Here is a 22,027-nt window from a genome sequence, read left to right as displayed (position 1 = left end):
AGTTATTGTAATTTCATTTCATTAAAACAATACAATACAATAGTTCTCGAATTTTATTGTATTGTTAGAAAAAAAAACGGTACAATGCTTATTGTAATTGTTTTTTATCACAGCAATACAATACTAAAATAAATTTTTTTTATTGTTTCTGTAATATTACAATACAATATTATTGTATTTAATTTTTACAATTACAATATAGGACTATTAAATTAAATTTGAATTAACAAATAATGCTTGGGAGAGTGTACGACCCACATTGGAAATGATTCTGATTGCATGCTTTTGTTTATTATATAGTTTGAACTGTGAAAATGCTTATTGTAGATTCATTTCTTTCAACTAAATGCTTAAGCATTTCAATGTAACATTTCCCCTCGTTATTTGATTGGCACTGCTATTTTCTCTTCCATCCATCGGGTAAATATTTGTGTATTTATAATAATTATAAATAATTAAGTTTAAATCTAGATAAATGAATAATTAGATAATAATTTATTCAATCAATAAATTTAATAATAAAATTAAACAAAGATCTAATACTAATAAGTAAAAAAAATTGAGGTGAGTAGAGAAGGTTCCTTAAATAAACCATCATCAAATGAAAAAAGTCTTAGTCTTAAGTAGTTTTAACTTTATTTACTAGGAAACAAGAAAAATTTGTTTTGAAAAAACTGTACATTTTGAAAACGCATATAAGAATGAATAAATACGCATATAAGAATGAATAAACACGCATATAAAAATGAATAACCCTGTAATATTAGTTTCCTAGTCTAACGCGGTTTGAAAAGGACATTCTTTTTGGTTTGGTTAAGGTAAAGACAGTTTGTTCGGTTGGTTCCCAACAGTTTCAAAGTTCGGGTTTGGTTCAGTTTGGTCGTAGGTAAGGTTCTAATTCGGTTCGTTTGGTTCGGTTCGTATATATATATATATATATATGTATATATATATATATATATATATATATATATATATATATATATATATATATATATATATATATATGTATATATATATATATATATATATATATATATATATATATATATATATATATATATATATATATATATATATATATATATATATATATAAACTATGTCAGTATATTCTACAAATAGGGTGCTTAATGTTCTTAAAGAGCAGAGCAATAATAAATTAGTAAAAACACTTTACTAAGGAGAAACAAGCTGTCGAAGAAAAATGATGGTTCCTGATGAACCTATAGGCTCATCAGGAAGAATGTCTAAACATAAAAAAGTTCAAATCATAGAAAAATTATTTCACAGGAATTGTTATAACTAATTATGTAATAACTGTAGTGTTTTGCAACTAGGAAGTTGCATTAACTACATTAGATAATTAAAAAATCATGAAAAGAATTCTTTAGAATTAGGATAATTTTAGACTCGTCATTTGTTTTTTATAATTTTTTAAACAAAACTTTTCATCTCTGCATTTAGAAATTAGTTCAGATTTTTTATTCAGTAATTTTTCTTGTATATATATATATATATATATATATATATATATATATATATATATATATATATATATATATATATATATATATATATATATATATATATATATATATATATATATATATATATATATATATATATATATATATATACATTCTACTTTAAAACTATTTGATGATATTTGTATTCTAATAACGCTTTCCATTTAAAAAAATTATTCCAAGATAAAAAAACTAATTTTCTTTTTGATTTTCTTTTGTTTGAAGTTTTAAAATAAAATTTTGATTAAAATAATAAAAGAAATCATTTTGATACAAATAATAATTCTTAATAATTTAAGCATTTTTTTGGCTGAAAAGTTTTTTTTAACACTACTTTTTGATGATTTTGTTGCACTTTGTTTACACTTTGAAAAATTTAAACATCTGTCTACTTTATCAGATGACAGTAAGGGTATCTGTTTATTTCCCACGATTATTATTTTTTTAACAAGGTTTTTGTTTTAACTGTTTGTTTTTTTCCGACAAAATATATTTTTTTTGAAAGTTTCAAGTTGACAAGTCCTCCAAAGATAAATAGTAAGAAAAACTACTTTAAAAATAATTGAAACTTTTTAAAACAGTTTTTTAAATTGTTTTGTGATATAAAAATATTGTGAAAAATGATATTCTCAAACAATGACGCATTTTAACAAGTTTAGTCATTCCAAAGCAGTTCTTTTATTAATAGAAATTTTTTGATTACAAAAGACAGAGCATGAAAAAAATAAACTAAAGAAATTAAACCGTCCTTATTCCCTCACCCTTAACAGAAAAATTAACTGAGTTTTTTAAAAATTATTGATACCACTATGAAATTTTAACGCAACAAACTTCAACTCGCCCAAATTTCAATGACAGATTTTGAATTAATCTTTTTTTTTTTCTTTTCATATTTTAATTTTTTTTCTTTTACATTAGTTCATTTTAATGTTTAAATTTTTAAAATAGGGGAAAGGCGCCTATGATGGCATACCGGTCATATTTCCATTAAAATTGGTTTTGGTAAAAAAATGATTAGACCTACATGACTATACTGACTTTACATTAGTTATAGTGAAAAAACGTCCCTTGTGCACAAATATTGTTTTTATAATCAACAAAAATCGGTTTTGGGATGTGCTGTTGTAGTTTTATTTCCTTCATATATTTAAGATTGTGATTTTACTTTAACTGTGCAGAAATGAAATTTTCATGCATTTTATATTCAAGTTTTGTGCATTTAGTGGAATAGTTACTTTAATTTTATCTTTTGAACAAAGCAGACACAGCTTGTTTTAATGAAAATGATGACTTTTACCCATGATGGCATACTGACGAGTTGGGGGTGTTGAAATATTGACGAGTTGGGAAAACCTTTTTTTTTTTTATAAGAAAAACTTATTTTTAAGTAAAGTTAAAAGAAAGCGATGCTCCAACATTTTTTTTTGGTCAAAAAAATACGTAAAAAGAAATATATCGTATGCGCATGCGCAAAATTTTACAAAGCTGGTGTGTAGCATGAAATGGTAAATTAGGATGGTTTCAAGTAATTTCTGACTTTTCTGAGGGAAGACTCTAAGGTTAAATGAAATCATTAAGTTACCCTCGATCCTAACTAGCCCCATCCTCCCCTATGCCATCATAGGAGCAGTGGTTGCCTATGATGGCATACTTGTGCTTTTTTTTACAATAAGAATAACTTATAAAAAAATAAAACTGATGAAAACTCTTAGGTAATTATTGTTCTAGATGTAACAAGGAATGTATCCATATCAAAACTTTTATTATTGGTCTTCAGGATACTGAATAATGAAGCTTCAAAGTTAAGTACGCCATCATAGGCGCCTTTCCCCTATTTGTTTTAGTATTTAAACTTAGAGGTCAAAAATCTAATTATCTAAAACAGATTACTTTGAAGGATTTTTAGAAAAATTAGTTTTTAACTAAACAAAGTTACAAAAAACTACACATTCTATTTAATATCATAAAATGTTTTATTTGATTAAAAAATGTTTAAAAAATTTTATTATTTAACAAAATAATTATTATTTTATATACTTCATATATTAATTAGTTTTTTCAATATTTACTTTACGTAAATAAGCTATATATTAAAAAAAAGTAATGATGATGTAGCTGTTAAATTAAAAAGGTTGCTCATTGTTAAAGGTAAAAAAAAATTATAAAGGTAAAAAGAAACAGGAAAAAGCTAGAGAAAGAAGGTTGTTTTAAAATATTGTTTTATTTAATTTAATAAACTTACTTTAATAAATCTTGCTTTACAATTAAGATTACACAAGAGTACACAACAAAATTGTAACAATATTTTTTATTGAGTAAAATTTCATTATATTTCTTATTGAAAAACTTTTCTTAAAACAAGAACTATATTTCTTATTTAAAAAAAATAAGAAGTATACACACTAAAAATTTAAGGTAGAAATTTTTAGTTAAGGTAGGATATGTGATATACCCTTAGTAAAGTATAATTTTCTACTTTATAAGGTAGAAAATTATACCTTTAAGTTAGAAAATTGTATGACTAGGAGAAGTGGGTCAGCCTGAAATTTCTAATTAGGAGTGGTGCCTAAATACTGTTATTTAATGTAAACAATTAAATTTCTTCCTATCTGTTTAGCAGAAAATGCTTTGTTCTCTTGCGTGCGCTAGAAGCCCTAATTTTGAAATATACCTTAAAAAGAGTTTACATTGGGGTGAAGTAAGACAGAAAAAAGAAATATTTATGCCCCGCCTCTTCCAGTCGCCATTTGATTATTTCAATTGGTGAAAGCTCTTGAACATTTTTATGTCGAATAGATGATTTTATGATTTTATCAGTTTCTATTTAATAATTTGTGTTAAAATGTTGTTTTAAATTTATTGTCTCACTTCTACTCACACTTGTCCCACTTTACCCCAATGGCACGGTTATAATTGGCTGGAAACCTAAGGGGATTGAATCGGTACCTAAAAAGAAGGTTTATTCGTAAAAACTTGTTTGGTTCAGTTTATGCATCAAAAAAAAAAGTATTGTAATTACCCTAAAAAAAATTTACGTGTCCCACTTCTCCCCACTCTCCCCTAATATTAAAGTTGCTATAATAATATCAGAGCAAGACCGATATCGATTAATAGTATTAGAGCAAAACCAAGATCAATCGATAGTATTAGAACAAGATTGAGATCGATTGATAATATTAGAGCAAAACCAAGATCGATCGATAGTATTAGAACAAAATTGAAATCGATTGATAATATTAGAGCAAAACCAAGATCGATCGATAGTATTAGAGAAAGATTGATTTCGATTGACAGAATTAGATAAAGAGTGAATAAATATCATATTCTTAATGATAAAATAACCGTGTTTCAATATATGATAAATGTCAACCACATATGTTGGTTAATAGCTAAATATATCAAAAACTATAAATCAACGAATGCAATTTTAAGGAATGTACATGGCATTGAACATAATATCGATTTTGGTTCGATGTCTTTAACAAAAACATAGAATGGGAGAAAAATAAATTTATAAATAAATATTTATAAACAAAAAAAAGCGGCTTCATTTTTCGTTCAATAAAATACCGCAAGTTAGGCATCTAGTTTATATAATATATATTCTACTGTACTGTATTATATCTACCTAAAAAATGTCTTGAAGTCTTTCCTTTTTATGTGTTCTTCCAATTAAGACTTAGTGATCCAAGTAAATGTAAACTTGATGTACAGTTCAGCCCGATCATTTAAAACTGTAAACTGTTTTGTACAAGCAGAGAACTTGAAAAGTTACTTAAGAACTATCTTATTCACGCAAGGTGCTATGTGTTTCACGCTCCACAAAGCTCTTCCATGATAATTTACAGGAGAAGAAAAAGAAAATAAACTTGGTCATTAAAAGAATTATCAATAGATGACAAAATGATTAGAACAACTGCTGTCTGAAATCCAGCTTTTCAATAATCGTGTCTGGAACTGCAAAAAACAGCAACTTTTTAAGGATGTTGTTTTCGGTATCAGCATCTAGATCCCTGTCCGCAAGAGACAGAACCACAAGCTGGAAATTGGGAGATAGAAATCCAATGCGGCTTCGAAGGATTTTGTTGAGAACCTTCCCAATCTCTGAGTTGACTTTTAAGTCATCAACATTGGGAGCAGTAAAGCTATGTAAAAATTTCTAAGTTCATTAGATTGGACCTGTTTTAAGACTCTTCAGAAAGAATGGTCCTACAATGTAATTTGTGGCAGTATTTCTTCTCTGGAGATAACATGCAATACTGTCTCTGAACCATCTGGGTGATAGTTATGTGTCATGTGCAGAACCAGCGGCTAGAAATTGTACTCATAAACCCAGTCGCGTAGCGAGGAGGAGGAGTAGAGGCAAGGGAGGAAATCATCCGTGGCAAAAATTTAATAGAGCGTTAAAAATGTCCTTAAATGAGAGCTTGCGAGACCGACAATATCTGATCAGATATTCAGTTCAGATGAACTAACAAATTATCTTTACTTTTTCTGTTAAAAGAAATAAAAGAATATATGGTTTTATTTCCTTTAAAGAAAAAATTAAAAATTTTATGTCATAATTTTAAAACTATTTTGTTCATATGTAAGTCTATAAAACAATAAATGCTGATCGAATTTTAAAAAAATTTTAGAACTTTTTTTTTTATCTACAAAAAGAACGAAACCGCAACTTATTGGTTTTGTAATTAAATTGTTTATTGTGCGAATTGTATTATTGTAAAAAGTCCCACAGTGTGTATACAGTACGGTCTTTATTTTATAAAGTTTTTATAATAGTACTGTGAACCCAGCTAGCACACTTACATTGGGCTAACGTATGTAAATAAATCGCGAACGACGCACTATGCGTCGCGCTGATAGAAAAAACGGAAATAGCCTTATAACTAGCGAACTGTTTAACATTTTGAAGTAATTTTTTTAACAAAGCATCATTTATAAGATATTGTTTGTTTAGACATATATTTATAAAAAAAGCCCGGTCGTTTTTAAAACAGGTTTTTTGGCGGTTTATTTTCATTCCGGTTTTTATGGCGGTTTATCCGTACTTATTCGATTTTTGATTAAAAAGACATAAAACCGATAGTTTTTTATATTTAAACTCTAAGTATGATATATCAGTTTATCTTTTTTAGGGGTTACAGGCATTTGTCTCCTACTTACATTTTCATGTTAAATAAAAAAGGAAATAACATGCACCAGCACCTTGTCTAAAATGTATATTTTCATGTTAAATAAAAAAAGAAATAACATATAAGTATTTTATTATAAATAAAAGTAAAATAAATAAAAAAGTTCCATTCCTATTATGTGAAAAGGCCTCAGAAATATCAGATTGGCTACCACCAGCACCTAAAATATATCATTAATAGAATCAAACGATAACATTAAATATCTAAATTTAAAGATAAACATAGCTTTCTCCAATATTTACCTTAAGAACAGTTATCAGCTTAATCTTCTTGCAGTATAGCTTTTATACCACTTGCATTTTGTTCTTCTTGCAGTATAGATACATGTCAGATGTCATAAATAGATAGCTGTATCCCTAGTATTTTCGGCAAAAAAAGTTAAACATGCATGACCTACTCATGCAGTTTTATTGGCTTTGTTCCTGATACTTAAAATATTTAATAAAAGAAACACCATGAACTATCATTCTATGTACAGACTGTGACATTGGAATGGCTTTTAAAAACTGATCATTAGAAATTAGATCAAACAGACGTTCAGATTTCTGCTTAAAATTTTTTACATCTGGTCTTGTGGTTGTACTGTTCATATCAATGAGCAGGTCTCTAAATAGTTTGATCATATTGGTATTCAAATTTAAAATTCTTCTAGTCACAGATGGTTTATTAAAGAATTTTCGTGCAACATTGCTAGTATTGGATGTACCACTATATATATATATATATATATATATATATATATATATATATATATATATATATATATATATATATATATATATATATATATATATATATATATATATATATATATATATATATATATATATATATATATATATATATGTATATATATATATATATATATATATATATGTATATATATATATATATATATATATATATATATATATATATATATATATATATATATATATATATATATATATGTATATATATATATATATACATAGGACAAAGGAGGGCATTAAGACCACTTTTTTCATATACTTTCAGATTTTTCTATTGTAAAAAATGAATATTGTGAAGTTCAGGAATATTTTTTTTCCTAGTGACAGACAACATATTTGTATACGAGGCATAGCATTTTATACGGAAAAAAAAAAGTTTTGTATAGTGCCAAGACTGGTAAGAAGTTATAAAAAAAAATCGCAAAAAATAAAAAAAGGGGGGCAATAAGACCAAGTATATTGAATGTATATACTTTTACCAAGACTTAGCGCAATAGTTAAAATTTTATTTGATAACTTAAATAGTGTCTCTTTTTGTAATTAAAGTGCCTTCAACATTATATAAAATGTCAAATATGTCAGAACACACCTATTTATCACTTCTATCTCCATTTATTCCAAAACCTTTCATACGGTATAAGGTAGAATACGGTACAGTAGAATTCTGACCAGGAATAAAATACTATAAAGCTAAAACTTTGTTCAAGTAAACACAAATGTTTGATAATTCACAAAAACAAAAGCCCCAATTGTAGCTCCGAAAGGTTAACTTTTGGACCTATATAAAAGGACCTATATAATTGTTCGAGGAGAAAAGATTTTTCATAAAAAAAAAGTTATTTACCGTTGGAACAATTTAACTAATTCTAATTTATATTTGTATAAGAAATGTGGTCTAAAAATAAGTATTCAAAAAACTATTATTAAATATGCCAATCAAAAAATTATAAGGAATACAGGTATACATTATATTTTGACTGTTGAAGTAATCCTTTATGGACGATACAATTTATACAAATTATATCGTCTAAATTAAATCTATTGTCTATAGCTATTTATTATATAAATAAAATAAATTTCAAATCCAATTAGTGGTGTGTGGTGACTAACCACGGATCTATGCCAAGAGTGGATCCACAGGAAGGGGGAGGTAATTGCTGATAATTTTTTTTTGTAAACTTTTATATTAACACAGCACTTTGTTTAAATTACGTGAGTAAATTAAAGATATTTAAAATCAGCAAAATAAAATTATGGACTTGCCTGCTTAAAAATCATCAAACCTTAATAATAACCCCCCCCCCCCTTCCTTCATAGGTAGTCAGGATCCACCAAATCGAAAAAACATGCCTTTCCCTCCACCCCCCCCCCCCCATTACTACAAAGTCTGGACCCCCCTTCCCCTTGATATGTGCTCTTTATTAGTGATCCAGTAGCGAAAAATTCTGACTCGTTAATAACTTTGTTTTCTTAATAATAACAAAAACATAGTGTTACTTTATAAAATCTTTAGTAAAAACGTTTTGAAACATTATGGTTAACTTTTGAGTCAAAAACGAATGAAATAAACTTAATTATTTTTTATTTCATATCGTCAAAATATGCAAACTTATAGAGACCATTATCCTATATCTTATCTTTTCTGTAAAATAGTTTCATAATCATTTCTTTTTTTAACTTATTTTTAATTTGTCTTAAGTTTCTATCCTTAACGTAAAATATTGTGGTAATTTGAGGCTGGGAACTGAAATATCTCAAAATTTTGACACTTTTGAGCTAATAATTATTTTTTTTAACTATCTTATAAAACATTTAAATTTATCAGCAGGTTTTTTAATTTGATCAAATAAACTTATGTTTAAAAGTTACAATCATGTAAGATTTCACCTTCTCTAAAATGAGGGGGTTGTATACTTTACTTGATCATATTTTTAGAATACTTAAATAAAATTAAAAACTTAAAAATATCATAAAACTGTGTGAAAACAAATAGTTAAAAAGGAGTCAGTTAAAAATAATAATTTTTAAGATTATATTTTTACAAAAGCTTAGAACAATTACTACACTTCCACTCCATGACTTAAACATCATCTAATTCAGTTATCATAGTACATTTTACATGATACCAAATGTCACAAACATCACAGCACACCCACTGATCACCTTTATCTCCACAGCCACCACATTCAGGACATACAATGTTGCTGTTGTCATTTATATTATTATTATTTTTTCTTCAATTTTTTTCTGTTTTGTTTTTATGAAGCTTCTTCTCTTGTTCGTTTTAAACATGCTTCTGATGTTAAACTTTCACCATAGCGAAACCTTTTAACCCATATAGATCTTCCATGAAGAGAGGTTTCTGCACATTTAGACTGTAATTGTTTAAGTCGATGTAGAAATTGGTAATGATGAAGCAGATGATATTGATGTTGAAATGGGAGCATCGTTAACACAAATGCTTTGAAGATTAGGCATTAAACATGATCTTGTGAGATGATTAGTGGAGAATGTAGGTTTATTTACTGGTGACTAAAAACATTGATTAAATAAACGTGTGTCAATAGCATCTTTGTTAAGAGGGGAAATGCCAGTTCCCTTAAAACCACTTTTAACTTGTTTCATAGTAAAGGAACTCATAAAAAAGGGTACGTAGTAGCCCTGGAAAATGTTTCTTGGATACTGGTCCATTATGTGTTCTTGCATATTTTATAAGCAAACTTTGCCATTTACTTTTTACAGGTCAAAAAACTGATGTGTCTAAAGGTTGAAGATGGGTGAGATGAGCAGGAATGCGTAGAAGAATAACATTTTTTTTTTTGCCAAATCAATAAGTGGGGAGCTAATATGAGAAATATGACCATCAAATATAAAAACACGTGGGAGGTTTGCAAGATGTTTTGTATACATTAGAAATATGCTTTGAAACCATTCTAAAAAATGAGGGCACTCCATCCAGCCCTTACTACTAGTAGTATAAATAGCTCCATCAGGGCCACCTTTAACCCAGTCCATATACAAATTTTTTCCTTTGTAGATAATATATGGTGGCAATACATGCCCACTTGCAGAGCATGCACAATTGACAGTAATTTGCTCCCGGCCTGATCCACCAATGCTTTGCGAAACTCGAGAAGCACCTCGTTTTGCTAATACAATTTGCTCCTTTGGGTCAGTGATAAACCCTGATTCATCAGAATTAAATATTTGACTAGGAAGGTTATTAATTCCTGCATTTTTTAATGTTTTTTCGACTAGATCAAACCAAATTTTGATGGTCTCAGGATTTTTAGCATGGCTTCTTGAATTGCTTAAATGTTCAGTTTTTCTTGGTGTAATTTTGGGATTTCTTTGCAAGAAGGCAAAGAAATCCCAAAATTACCCCAACGAATGAATGAAATTACACCAAAGAATGCAACCAGTCTTTACTTGGTCGAGAATCTATTAATGGTGTATCAATACTGTTTGTTTTAAGAAAATCTTGTATTAGATCTTTTACTTCACCTCTAGTACAAACCCATCCCCAATCAGCCATTAAAATAAGGCTATTTTAATGGCTGATTGGGGATTTCCTGACTATTTGAGTAGGATTTTCTTCCTCCCTGCTTCTACTTTTTGTATGTTCGATCCATACTAAAACAAAAAAAAACTTATTTTCAAAAATACATTTACAAAATTTATTTTTACATTAAAAGTTGCTTTTAATTTTAGTCATAATTATTTAACTAAATTTATAGCTGAAATTTATAGCTGATTTAAATTTATTAGAGAGTTTTGCCATTTTTTACTAATCAGGGAGGGCATTAAGACCTACTTGTTTTAAAATAAAAGTTTTATACTCTAAGTAAACAAATAAATAAAATTTTTTGTAACAAGTATCTCAAATAAGTCTTACCTTTGCTAGTATAAAAAAAAAATTGTGTGCAAGGTTATTTTAAAGGTATATGTTTAAATTGTCAAAACCTTGATTGGACTGCTCAATGACTCAATGATTTTTACTAAAATAAATATGACATTTAAATTATTATTTTTATGTCTAAATATTACTTAAGTAGAATGTGTAACTTTAAAAAAGGACTTACTAAACTTAGATAGTACTTTACTTTCAAGAAAGATAAAAGCAAACAACTTGTTATAGACTTTTTAATTAAAAACTGAGGAGCACCGATATTGGAAAAGTTTTTTATAAACTTCGCACAAAATTAAAAACTGCCGTAAAAAACGTCGATATTGAAAACCAAATTAATCATGGTAAAAAATTAGTTGTTAGTCCAAGAAATGATTTAAACTACTCGCTTACGTAGTAAGTAAATATATATCATGAAAAACTTAGTAAATTATTATTTACACAATAGCGTACAGGAATTTAGTATTAGCTCTGCTCAAAAAGATCTTATTGCCCCTCTGATCTTATAACCCCGCTTTACCCTATATAACATTTTACTTTAAAAGTAATAAAAAACTTACGAGACATATAACTTGTATTTTATTTTTTTATCCAGAAAATCTTTGTATTCAATGAAGAACAAACTGCTTTTTTTCCCACATTTGTTAAAGTTTTTTATCAACTCAAAAGCCAGTCTTCGAAAAATTGTGAAACTAACCACACAGCCAGCATTATTTAGGGCAATAACTTAGACTGCAAAAATTTGGCACAGGCTTTAAAATTTTTTCTTAAGAATACATGCCTTGGGGGAAATGTATGTGTTAAAAGTTGACGAAGAATGAATGTAGCCATTTTGATAATTTATAAAATCCATCGCAAGGTAAAACTGTATGTTATTGAACTACGGAATTTTCATTTACTTTCACAGAATTTAGTCGGTTTTTAAATAAAACTCACATTAGTAAAAATGATTTTAAAGCATAAGGTCACAGAGGTCGCCTGAATATTTTTGCATGGCAGTAAAGTCAATTCGCAGTAGCTATATTTTATTCAAAAAAAAACGAGGCGACCTCTGTGACCACATGCTCAAACCAATCAATGATTAAGAAATTAAAAAATCAGCAAAAAAATGCTATGCAAAAACTTTTTTTTTTCTATTTCTAGTTTTACATTTAATTAAAAATATGATTATTTTATTTCGCATAAAAATAATATAAAAATTTAACACTTATAATAAAAAGATTTTAACAAAAATGCGAGTTTTTTAAAACCTTGAAAAAACCCTTAAAATATCAAAAGTTTAAAAAAAATAAGATCAATTTTTTTTTTAAAGAGAATTAAAAACTGAATGCAAAAAAAAAAAAAGCTTAAAAAGTTTAAATATGAAAAATCACTAAAAAATAGTGTAAACAAATGTTGATTCATAAATGTGGATGAAATATATGCATAAGTACATATATACAACTATATATGCGCATAAATATATAATATGCCATGTGTATATATATACTAAAATAAAAAACAAATAAGTTTAATTCCGATAAAAATTAAATATACCGATGTGCAAACCTAAAGTATAACGTTGAATCAACTTAAAATAGAACGTTAGGCTAACGTTATTTTTTGGTTGTTGGTGACGTCTCATTTGTAACCAAAATGATATAAAAACAACTTTGGCGGTCGATGTTGGGCCAACGCAAAGCGCAACATTGTTCTAACGTTTTATCAACGTATGTGTGCCAGCTTGGAAGTTACTTTTGAAGATATTAGTTAATTTTAAAAAAAAATACAACTATACTATAAGATTACTTAATTAGAACAAAAATTGTTGTTGATAGTAAATTAATTTTGTAAGCAAAATTTAGGTCAAGAAAGGAATACGAGCTGCTTTCTCTGTATTTTTATTGAAACAAATATAATATAATGATTAATATACATAAAATAAACAAATAAACAGAATAAATGTCCTCTTAAAAAAATAACAACAAAACAAATTGTAAGACTTGGCAAAAATTTATTGAAAATTTATTGAAAACATGAACTAAAAGATAATCAAAACAATTTTCAAATTAAAATTTATCCCAATAAATAACTGCGAATATTTACAAAGCACGACAACTTGATTTCGTTTTTGGAAAAGATTAAATGCTTACAGAAATAATTTACCACTCAAAAAAATTTGCCGCCCTAGGCTATAGCCTATCAAGCCTATAGGTTATTCTGACCCTGGTAAATATACTTATAATATACAGCGTAGTTTTTTTCAAAATAGTATATAGAAAAAGAAAAAAATACTCCTGGTATAAGTTAATATTCGAAAGGTTAATAACCGTTATTGTGTTATAAAGCTATGTTACGTTCTCTTTTATATATTTGTTTATAATAAACAAAAATAGTAATGGAGTAATCTACTTTTTTTGGCGGTTTTTTAGTAATGTGAAGAAAGCGGCAGAAAGGCCGCAAAATGGCGAGCACTGGAAGCGCGTAACGTACAGAAGAAAGCTGGGGTTTGGACAAGTTTATACAAGTACAATTGTAAGTATGCCAACCTTGATAAATTCTGAACAGTATGTATATAATTGCAATTACATAAAATGCACATGACTATAAATGGGTTATGGTCATGTGCATTTTACTCAGATGTTTAACTCATTGATATGACAGTTTCTCAATTATAGGTATGAAAAATCTGAAGAAACTGCACAACAATCCTTTAGCAACAATTTCTATGAACTTAGTGCTTCGTCTAAAGAGATTAGCGCTCACACAGAGATAAAAAACAGTGCACACCAAGATAAAAAACTACACGTCGATAAATGCTCGCACTTAGATGACATCAATCGAGAAGATGATACGCGTGAAGAACTGTATTCTGAAGAAATAGAGAATAACACAACTTGTAGGAGACTGTTTTATTAAGCAAACACTTGGATGATTAAGTAATCGATCTACATGTATTTAATGATGTGGGGTCTTGACCGTTAGTTTTAGATGAACTTTCAAAACAAGAACTGATTAAAAAAGGTCCTTTCAAAATCAAGAATAAAGAAGGGTCACTTGCAAAAAACCACAATAGTTGTTCTTTATCTTGTGACTGGTTTGACAAAACTTTACCAAGCAATGAAAAGATAGGCATATCGGCTACTTTTTTCACTCGTAAAAAACATCTTATATTGCTTCCTTTGTCAACTTTTTCAGGATAATAGTAGCGCTTTTGGAACCACGGAAGAATTTTTTAATCGGAAAAAGATGAACTCTAGGGTGTGCATAGAGTAGGTAGAGGTACAGAGTCGGTAACTTTCTTCGGCACTGTTAAATTTACACCTACTTTTCAGCCTCAACTGCCTAATAGATGAGATAATTTGAAAAACCATGTACCAAAATAATGAAAAAGCTCTTTCGAAACCAGGTAGAGTTACATTCTTGGGTTACATATAAATGATGTAATAGATGCCCTTGAGGAGCTTAGAGATGGTGACCATAAGACTATTGAAATAAAAGATGATTCTGGAAATCTTATATTATGTGTAATGAAGTATCCCTATTTAGTTTTTCTTTACTTCTATAGCTCTCTCTTAGTTGAAATTTATGATGCACGGAAGTTTCTACAATTAAATAGACTTTTTATTTGACACATAAATGATTTCTTCTTTAAGCAGCTAGAAGCTCACGATGAGGCGAGGTTAATTCATTTGCGTAGCGCGGAGTTTTGCGCCTGGGACTAAAAATAAATATTGTGCCCATTTATTCCCACTTAAAAGCTTATTTTTCTGCTCCTCTTCCTTTTATGCCGCATGGGGAACAATAATAGGTAAGAAATCATGATAAGAATATTACATATCTCTTGAATTTTTTGTACGTTTTAGATCTGGTGCCAGGGAGCCTTGTTTTTGCGAATATATATATATATATATATATATATATATATATATATATATATATATATATATATAATATATATATGTATATATGTATATATATATATATATAGGTATATATATATCTATTTATATATATATATATATATATATATATATATATATATATATATATATATATATTATATATATATATATATATATATATATACTTATATATACATATATATATAAAGGGGCGTATCCAGCATTTTTTGGTGTTTGAGATAACTACCTTCTTGATAAGGAGCAAACATCAAACATTTATATGTTTACACTTATGTTAAATAAGGATGTTTTGCAAAAAATTTGCGATGATTGGAGACTGGGATCAAAAAAGCCCTTAAATTTTGGCCACAACTACCCCAAACGTGAGAGCAACAAGTTGAAAATATATTTACACATACGAATATTGAGAATCACACGGTATTTTTAGATATTAAGATATTTACCAAACAATTTAACAAATGAATATACTATACTATCATACTTGCAAAACAGTTATTGGTCTGCTAGTGAAAAAGTACTGCTTAAGACGTACTCCTATTTAAGTTGTAGGGCACCGCTGAAATGATTAAGAGTTAACATATGTTGTCTTTCCTTGCTTTTGCAATTTTAGCACATATGCTCAATCTGGCGTTTGATGAATTCATTGTTTTCTCCACTCAGCTATACAGCAGTTTTTACGAAAGAAAAAGAAGTTTTTTCTATTAAAAAAAAAGAAATTTATGATGTTCCTCAAACCTAATAAGAGTAATCGGGTTTCTTCAAAACTAGCCAACTTCTTTATGGAATAAAATGTTATTAAAAGAGAGTCAACTGTTAACTATCTAGAAGTATCTAGGATAGACGAAGATATATTGTGGAAATATTGTATAAAATCTATTGAAAATATATATCTCTATATAATACTTTTAGAGATTATATTTTCAATAGATTTTTTACAATATTTCCACTGTTTTCCACAATATTTCCATAGTTTAACTCTAAACAATTTGCTTAATATTGAGTCTATAAAAATTATATACTTTTAAAATTATTCATTGTTATCTTTCCTATTGCAATATTGCATGGGAAAGTAACAGTAATGAAAAGTTTGAAACAATCGATGGTAAACAATAACACGCTTTCAGGATTAAGCTCCCTTGAAAGAATTTTTTTGAAGGAAACTTAATTCACTCAATAGTGAAATATATTATAAGAAAAACATGGTTTTTCTTATAATAAATTTCTTATAAACATCCTAGAAAAATTTCAAATAATAATTTTGTTGTTCAAATATCATATTGAAAACCTGGTTTATTTTAAGTTCAATATTGTGAATTATTACTATATAATTTTTTTTTTCAAAACTCTTCTAAACTTCTTTTTGGAACAAAAATAAATGGTTTCAGTCATTTATTATATATGTACGATCTTTTTTATTGTAAATTATTTTATTCGCCAAACAAAATTAAAAAAAAAAATTACGCCAAAAAATTAAAAGAAATTTAGGGTAACTGTATAATTTATCATAGGTTATTAGAATAAATATTTACAAAAAACTATTTTTTCAATAAATTTCAATTGAACATGTTTACATTAGACTGTGAAATTTATAGAAAGTTAAAAAAAAAAAAAACTGTGCTACTTTTTAAACTATTATTTAATGAAATAAAAACATAACAGTAAAACAATTTAATTGTTCTTAATATAGTGATAATATATGTGTTTAGCACTATAAAAATGGTTTTCTTTAACATAAAGAAAAGCGATCTTATAAACTTACTACATAGATTTTTTCCGATATTGGTTTGGCTTCCTCAATATAACTTTACTAAATTGCGCGGAGATGTTATTGCCGGATTAACATGTGGATTTGTCGTTATTCCTCAAAGTATTGCGTTTGCAAATCTTGGCAAACTTCCTGCACAATATGGATTATACGCATCTTTAACCCCTGGATTAATTTATGCAATATTTGGCACATCAAAAGATGTCAGTGTTGGTACAACAGTGACTCTAGGGTTATATACATCAAGTTTTAATTCAACTCATAGCACTATAGGAGCATCTCTTCTAAGTTTCTTAACTGGAGCTATTTTGGTACTGATGGGCATTTTTAAACTAGGTTATATGATCAAATATGTACCTCAACTAGTCATCAGCGCGTTTGTTTCAGCGACAGCTATTACTATTATGGTAACACAACTTTCGAATTTATTTGGAATTAAGAAAGCGCCTCGAAATGTGTTTGAAATTCTAAAATTCATCATTGTGAACATACGTGATACCAATAAATGGGACATAATAATGGGCGTTTGTTGTATAGCATTTTTAATTTTTTTTGTCTGGCTTTCTACTAAAAAGTTTGGTAATAAAGAAAAAAGTAAGATCAAAACGTTTGTAGCAAAACTGATTTTGTTTTTAAGCGCTTCTCGAATGGTTTTAGTGTGCTTCTTTGCAACAACTGCTGTTTTCATATTCCATATATATGGATTAAAAGAAAAATTTACAACGGCTGGAGCAATTCCAAAAGGTTTACCCAAATACCAGGTAATTAAATGTAAACTTAGATTTTAAAACATGATTTAGTTATTTCAAAATATTATGGAATTGTAAAACGTATTGTAATATAAAACTTTTTAAAATTTTTTTCTAAATGTATTATAATATAAAACGTTTTAAAATATTGTGAAATATAAAAAATCTTTCATCAAAGGATTTTTCTTACAGAGTCCATTTCAACCATACAAAAATGGAAATGTTACCGTTAAAACAACTGGTCAACTAATAGAAGGCTTTGGTGCTTCTCTTATCATATTACCCATAATCATGTTTATTGAACAAATGTCTATAACAAAAGCATTTGCTAAAAAGTTCAATTATAAAGTAAAAGCGCAGCAAGAGTTGATTGCAATCGGAATGTGCAACATAATTGCTTCTTTTTATGGAGGTTGGGTTGTAGGTGGTGGCTTTTCGCGTTCTGCTCTGAATGCCATGAGTGGTGCTCAAACTCCTTTAGCAGGTATGTTTCTTAATGTTATTCAATAAAGTACAATCAACCACAAAACTAGTAAAATGTTGATTCTATATACTTAGTATATTTTTTTCAAATAGGTGCAATTTCAGGACTGATTGCGTTGATAGCTCTTGAGTTCATGACACCAGCCTTATATTATATTCCATCAGCAGCTTTAGGAGCTATGATGGTGATGGCAGTTGTTACGATGATTGAAATGAGTATACCAAAACATATTTGGAGTTTGCACAAATGGGATTTGCTGCCGTTTTGTGCTGCGTTTTGTACAAGTTTTTACAAACTAGAGTATGGAGTCATTGTAGGAACAGGTATCGCAATTTTAGTACTTCTTTCCCGCGAGGCGCGTCCAAAATATTTACTAAAAAAGAATGAAGCGGAAAAGTATATCAAACTGGTTTTGTTAGAAAACTTGACCTATCCTGGTGTAGAAGCAGTGAATAAAACAATATATTCTGAAGTCAATAGCTGTACTTGGATTGAAACTGTGTTTTTAGATATGTCTGCCATGGTTCGAGTTGATTTTACGATACTTAAAAACTTTGAATTTTTAAAAAACGAGTTTTTAAAAAAGAAAATTGTTCTTTGTTTTATAAACTTCTCTCGAATTCCTGTTCGAAGAAAGTTTTTAATGGCTGGTTTAATTACCAATGAAGAAGATTTGACAATAGTAAATAATTCCTTTGGTAAAAATTTAGATTTGGTTGAAAATAATGATCTCAAAATTGGATTAACAGAGGATGATGATTTAGAACTAGAAATGACAGTTTTAAATAAAATGAGCGAAAATGAAGTAAATACTGTGGTTGTCTTGGAAAATGTTGAAGTTATGCATTTTAGAGACCAATAGTTTTTAAGAATGTTTCAAGGCTTTTATGTAATGTTTATATTTGATAATTAAATAAAGGCCGAGTCGGCGTAACTTAAATAAACACCTTATCCAGCATATTATTTTGTAAAGTGGTAATTGAATGAAAAACGTTTTTAAACCTATAGATGTTCAGATATTGTATATGCATTAATTCACAAATAGTTTTATGAGTGTACCATTAAACAATTTATAAATAAGTATAAATGTAGAGAACAATATTTTAACAAGACGTTGCTTATCGTAAAAAACTTCACTCAAGTAAATTAAACTTTTTGCAGGCAAATGTAATTATTTATGTAATGTCAGTCATTTCAAACTTTTCAAAACTACTCACGCTTTTTCTTAGGTATTATTTGTGCAAGAAAACTTATCTTAAGGTTATCTTACTACAAGTAAATAGATATCGTAAAATTAAAAATAAGTAAATTAAACTTCGCTCAAAGAAATATCAAAAAAATGAATAAATTTTTTCTAAACCGGAATCTGCCGAACCTTTACTGCTCCTAAATAAAAGAAGTGGTATATTCCCGACAAAAAAGTACATGTTGCCCACATGTTACTATAGTTTTTAAAAGTTGAATAAAAAGTGTGAAGTTAAAACCTAGTTTATGATCGATTTATAATCTGATGATCAGTGTGGCACATGCGGAACATAATGCGGTTCAAATAACCCACTTAATGTTGTATAATATTTAATTAAATACGTGAGAAAAAATATGTGGCTATCATATGGGCCGTAAAACACATAATCATACTAAATTATACCCACATATTAAATTATAAAAATACTAATTTGTGATTCTATTTTAAGAATATTCCATGGTATCCCCATTTTTGTTTGTCTAATTTTTTTGTAATAAATATTTCTTGAGTTGTTTAATAGAGTTGTTAGAGTTGTATTTTACTTAATGAAGAAAAAAACATCTTAATACATTGTGTTTGCTGTAAGAAGACAACTTAAAAAGAGCAGGAAAAAGAATTGGCTGAAAAAAAATGGCTGACAATATAAGCAGATTTTCATTGATATCAATTTTATTTACACTTAGAGTTCAAATGAAACTTTTTTTAGCTATTCATATATATTTTTTATATAGCTATTTGTATATAACTTATAAAATACTTATAAAGATGAAGATCTTGTCAACAACAACAACTGGGCAAACAACAACATGCTATTTATTTTTTGCAAATCATTTTTACAATAGTCCCTGTTAGAAACGTTACGTTGGAACAACGTTGTTCCAACGTCTTCCATATTATTAGGCCGGGTGATTAAAAAAAGCAATTGCTTTTACTCATTGTTTTTGGAGTAATTATTCAGCATTACTGAGTAAAGGTAATTGCTTTTTTTTATTCACTTGGTCTATTGGAAAGACGATGGTATGACGTTATAGATGAAACAGCGGGAAAACGTTATTTGGCTAACATTATTGCAACGATGTAAAAATGACGTTGTAACAACGTTACATTAGAGCTAAATGACGTCGGAAAGACGTAAGAGCAACGTTAAATTTTAAGAAAAATACATTATAAAGACGTTAGACAAACTTTATAATTTGATCAAAATGACGTTGAGACAATGTCTTTTCAATCGTTGTTTAGACGTTGGAATAATGGCAGAAATGAAACTTAGACCAACCTAATTTTGACGACGTTGGCCAAACGTTGTAAATAAAACGTTCTCCAACGTTTTTCTAACATTTTCGCGATGTTTTTTTTTACACTGCAAAGAACAATAAAACACAATGTTACACTGTTTAACATCGCGCTGTGATTATCGTTTTTCCTTTTTTTTTAATTAAGGTCATACATGGTAATTATATTAGTCCAGGCAATTAGTTGAATACGGAAATTAAAAAATTAAAAAATAAAATAAACCTTGCAATACTTACATTTCAAAATTTTAAAATTATATACAATAACTTAGAGTGAAACTAGTTTGATTTTTACTTTCTTTCCAATTTTCAACCATATCTCAAAAACTCGTCAATTTTTATTTGACTCTAAAAGAGGAAAATATATGAAGAAACATAAAGTTACAAACAAATCTAGTTATTAGCATTTTCAAGAACGTCATAAAAAAAACATTCAGAGTGAACAAATTGAAATACCACAAATACCGGATATTGGACTAACTTGCTATTTGATGCTCACCTGAGTAGAAAAAGAAATTCCTCAATAAACTGCAAAACTAATGAAACTGCCCCTCACCCCCCCCCCTCATCCATAAAAAAAAATTTTATTGAAGAAATAAACAAAATTTTTTCAAAACACGCAATCATGATATATAACGGAAAAAAAACATTTCTTGTTTTACCCTTAAAACAAACATCTTTGTGCTTGAGTTCAGATTTCTGTTAAGTTTTTTTTTACAGGGGTTATTGTGGTAAAGATAATATATTTTGATATAATTTGAATTGCATGGTACAATAAAAAAGCCGAAGTGGTACATTTTCACAAAGTGTTTTGGAAGTGTTTTACAAAGTTTTTAAAAGTGTTTCACAAAGCTCTTAAAAAATTTCTCTTTAAAAGTGTTTCACAAAGTCGTTTTAATAAATAGCTCTCCTTAATACCAGTGACCACTTTGTGGCGCTACTGCAGTTTCTCCCCCCCTTTTATTTATTGCTGATTATGATAGAGAATTTTATGCTGATTAAGAATCGTATAAAAACATAGGTCTGAAAACCAACAAAAAGTGCTCTAATTCGCTGTTGAAGTTTAAAAAATTACAGTAAAAAACGCTAATATTCGCCATTTTTTAAAAACGTTTTAAATCAAAGTTTACATTTTGAAATCAATCGCTTAGAAAATCTTTTTTTAATTACGCAACCCGGTTTTTATTGTCATCAAAATTAAATT

The 22,027-nt window shown here is 27.9% G+C and overlaps 1 protein-coding gene and 1 long non-coding RNA gene across 2 annotated transcripts; both read left to right on the top strand.

The window, feature by feature from the left end:
* Positions 1–738: 738 nt before the first annotated feature.
* On the top strand, positions 739–15,250 carry LOC136082318 (uncharacterized). Its single transcript, XR_010639594.1, has 3 exons — positions 739–886; positions 13,794–13,896; positions 14,040–15,250. It is a non-coding gene; the product is annotated as an uncharacterized LOC136082318 (long non-coding RNA).
* Positions 15,251–16,880: 1,630 nt separating this feature from the next.
* Positions 16,881–19,294, top strand: LOC100200481 (sodium-independent sulfate anion transporter). The gene is made up of 3 exons (XM_065801188.1): positions 16,881–17,813; positions 17,994–18,285; positions 18,378–19,294. The coding sequence occupies exons 1-3, from the start codon at positions 17,004–17,006 to the stop codon at positions 19,145–19,147; spliced, it is 1,872 nt and encodes a 623-aa protein (XP_065657260.1). The 5' UTR covers positions 16,881–17,003; the 3' UTR covers positions 19,148–19,294.
* The last annotated feature ends 2,733 nt before the right edge of the window (positions 19,295–22,027 follow it).

The sequence above is a fragment of the Hydra vulgaris genome, chromosome 07, assembly GCF_038396675.1.
Source record: "Hydra vulgaris chromosome 07, alternate assembly HydraT2T_AEP".
NCBI lineage: Eukaryota > Metazoa > Cnidaria > Hydrozoa > Anthoathecata > Hydridae > Hydra > Hydra vulgaris.
Note: the sequence above shows the minus strand (reverse complement) of the source record. Positions and strands in the feature narration are given on the sequence as shown.

Coding starts and splice junctions, on each gene's coding strand:
- LOC100200481 (XM_065801188.1), top strand. CDS start 17,004: ATGGTTTTCTTTAACATAAAGAAAAGCGATCTTATAAACTTACTACAT. Junction 17,814..17,993: donor AAGGTTTACCCAAATACCAG/GTAATTAAATGT, acceptor TTTTTCTTACAG/AGTCCATTTCAACCATACAA. Junction 18,286..18,377: donor TGCTCAAACTCCTTTAGCAG/GTATGTTTCTTA, acceptor TTTTTCAAATAG/GTGCAATTTCAGGACTGATT.